Below are 2,995 nucleotides of genomic sequence, written 5' to 3'. Positions count from 1 at the left end.
ATCCGGCAAAAACAAAAAGGGTAAGGCCAAACTAAAGAAGGTGTGTGGTTCGACTCACCCGACCGACCGTACAATTTCAGCCCGACCGTAACTTTTTTTCGGCGGGCTGTCGTGTGACTGACGTAGACCCGGGTGCTCGAATCAGAAACGATTTGACAGGTGTGAAGTTTCTCATCTGTAAATCTCAACAATGTCAGAATATACTTTTGGAGAGGCGATGGAACAGTGAAGGGAGTCTGGCTTGACCCACCCAACAGGAATTCAGAACCTGGGTGCGCTACAACACAAGCTACAGTACGCAGTAAAATGGTCGTATTTCCTTCGGATTTTTTATTTGAAAATTGGGTGCTCGAATCAGAAACAGCAAACTCGTCAGATCGTCTCCGATTCAAGCACACGGGTCTACCATCGTCTACGCTTGGTGTGGCAGTTGAGGGCAGGTAGTAGTAACTAACTTATTACTTCATTTTTGAGAGCAAAATGGTCAGTGGAGCCGCAGATTCAGCAGGTCTTTGGCAGCACCGTACAGGAGACCCACATCCTCGAATCAAGGACCCAGCAAAAAGTGGGTCGTGAGTATTTCAAAAACCGTTTACCGGGCAGCTCTGAAATTTGGCATACCGTTAGCGGGCCGTATGTTGATGGTATTTGTGAAAACTAAACGAAATCGGAACAAGTTTAGGTACAATTTCAGGCTGTTTCTGTTTTGGTACCCTGTGTCTCATTCGAGCACCCGGGTCTACGTGGACTGAACACGTCCACGTCTACGTGCTGTGCGGCGTGAGTCTGCGGACGCAGGCGGCTCCTTTTGGACTTGACTTGTAGTTGTACTGCAGTGCAGTGCAGTGAGTGGTACGACTGCTGCCTTGTGCTGGTAGTAGAGTCTACTCGATACGCGTATACAGTGTATTTACATGTACTAAAAAATATATTAAAAAAAAAAATCCGCCCGCCCGCCCGTAAAAAAAATGTCCATGTTAGTCGAACCACACACCATAGTTTGGCCTAATTTTAAAATTTATAGTTCGGCAATCAAATTAATTATTCGTTCTCGTTTTTGTTGGTTGTTGAGTGACGAATGGCGATGAAGGTTCTGTGCTTGGTCCTTGCTTTCGCAGCTGCGGCTCATGCCGTCAGCTTGGAAGACGATCAGGAATGGATTGGTTTCAAATTTGCCTTCGGCAAATCCTACTCCAGCCGTCAAGAAGAGCTTCTCCGTCGTAATGTGTTCCGTAAGAATCAAGAACTCATCCAGGAAACGAACCAGAAGAAACTCGGATTCACTGTTGCCATGAATCAGTTTGCTGATCTGACCAAGGACGATTTCGCTCGCTCTGGCCTGGCACAGCCTGAGGCTAACAACTACAAGCGCACTGGTGGAGCGTTCCTGTTCCCTGAGAATGAGGATCCTGCAAATCTCCCTAATGAAGTTGACTGGCGTAAGCACGGTTACGTCACCGCGGCCAAGGACCAGATATTGAGAAAGTGCGGCTCCTGTTGGGCTTTCGCTGCTACTGGCGCCCTCGAGGGTCAGCACTTCCGCAAAACTGGGAAGCTGGTTTCTCTGAGTGAGCAGAACTTGGTGGACTGCGCCTCAGCTGAGGGCGACGCTGGCTGTCGTGGCGGTCTGCCCAGCTACGCTTTCACCTACATAGCCATCAACGGCGGAATCATGTCCGAGGCTGACTATCCGTACAAGGCCGTGAAGGGTAACTGCTCCTACAACCGCAACCGTGCCGTGGCGCACGATATCGGCTGGGTCCGTTTGCCAGCAATGAACGAGACCACTCTCAAACAGGCTGTCGCTACGATCGGGCCTGTTGCTGTTGCCATCGATGCCAACGACCCTCTGTTTTGGAGCTACAAGAGTGGAATTTTCAACAGTACATCCTGCGGGAGCGGTCGCCAGTATCTTACTCACGGTGTGCTTGTCGTAGGTTATGGCACGCAGGATGGCAAGGACTACTGGCTCGTCAAGAACTCCGTCGGTACGTCGTATGGACAGGACGGTTATATCAAGATGACGCGTAACGCCGACAACCAGTGCGGAATCGCCACGCTGCCGTCATACCCGGTTGTTTAACCGCTGCTGCATTCACAACACCTGCATTCAGCTGAGAAACTGATCGGATTCATCAACTTCTCTCGCTGACATTTTCTTCTGCGCATTTGTAGAATTGCTGTTGTAAACTTTATTTATTTTGTTAGGTACATTTTAATTGGGTATCATAATGTCAGTTGCTTCGAACAAGAAGATGATGAAGACCTTGAAAAACTGCTGGAGACTGTTTGCATGATTTTCCCGCCATAACTAGGGTGTTGAGCCCCCGGGGCAAGTCAAGTACATTGTACTATAGGCGACAAGCCTCTGGGTCATCCTAATAAAGACATTATTATTACAACCGTACACACTGTGACACTGTGACACTATGATACCAGCTCTGCATAAAAGTTCATGAACTTTGTAAAGTCATACTCGCATAAATCGTAAATCTGTCCCCCTGGAAAATCGCGGGAAAATTCAGAAATTGCGGGCGAAAAAGAGTGGAAAATGTGGGCCAGACATGCATGATGGTAAATGTGCGGAAACGTTAAACTGCAGTATCTTACAACGATATGGACCACAAAAACGTGAATGGAGGATCAAGCAAGGAATTTCGAAGCGCAAAGGAGTTGTATGCATATTCCATTAGTCCTATTGGTATTGTTGCTAACGGCTTTTGTTGACGTCACTTCTGTCATTTCATTGTATCGTATTATATTACTCTTCCGACATCAATCCTGAATGGCATAAGCGAAAATGGCACCCCCGCCACCTACGCGGACATGCTTTTAATAATAATAATAATAATAAAGAACAGTGCGATGTCAAAGTTTGGCCCTGGGGACAAAAGTTCACAGCCACGCGCTTTCCGTACAACAAGAGTACACGTAGCAGCGCACAGAACAAGACAGTGAGAGTGGGCCATGGCATGGGCTTAACTGAAAATTGAGG

General features: G+C 47.7%; 1 protein-coding gene across 1 annotated transcript; it reads left to right on the top strand.

Annotated features, from left to right (window-relative positions):
• The first annotated feature begins 1,017 nt into the window (after positions 1–1,017).
• On the top strand, positions 1,018–2,374 carry LOC135830616 (procathepsin L-like). Its single transcript, XM_065342849.1, has one exon. It carries the CDS (start codon positions 1,079–1,081, stop codon positions 2,081–2,083), a length of 1,005 nt encoding a protein of 334 aa, XP_065198921.1. The 5' UTR covers positions 1,018–1,078; the 3' UTR covers positions 2,084–2,374.
• Positions 2,375–2,995: the final 621 nt, after the last annotated feature.

This window comes from Sycon ciliatum, unplaced genomic scaffold (assembly GCF_964019385.1).
Source record: "Sycon ciliatum unplaced genomic scaffold, ocSycCili1.1 SCAFFOLD_822, whole genome shotgun sequence".
Taxonomy (NCBI): Eukaryota; Metazoa; Porifera; class Calcarea; order Leucosolenida; family Sycettidae; genus Sycon; species Sycon ciliatum.
Note: the sequence above shows the minus strand (reverse complement) of the source record. Positions and strands in the feature narration are given on the sequence as shown.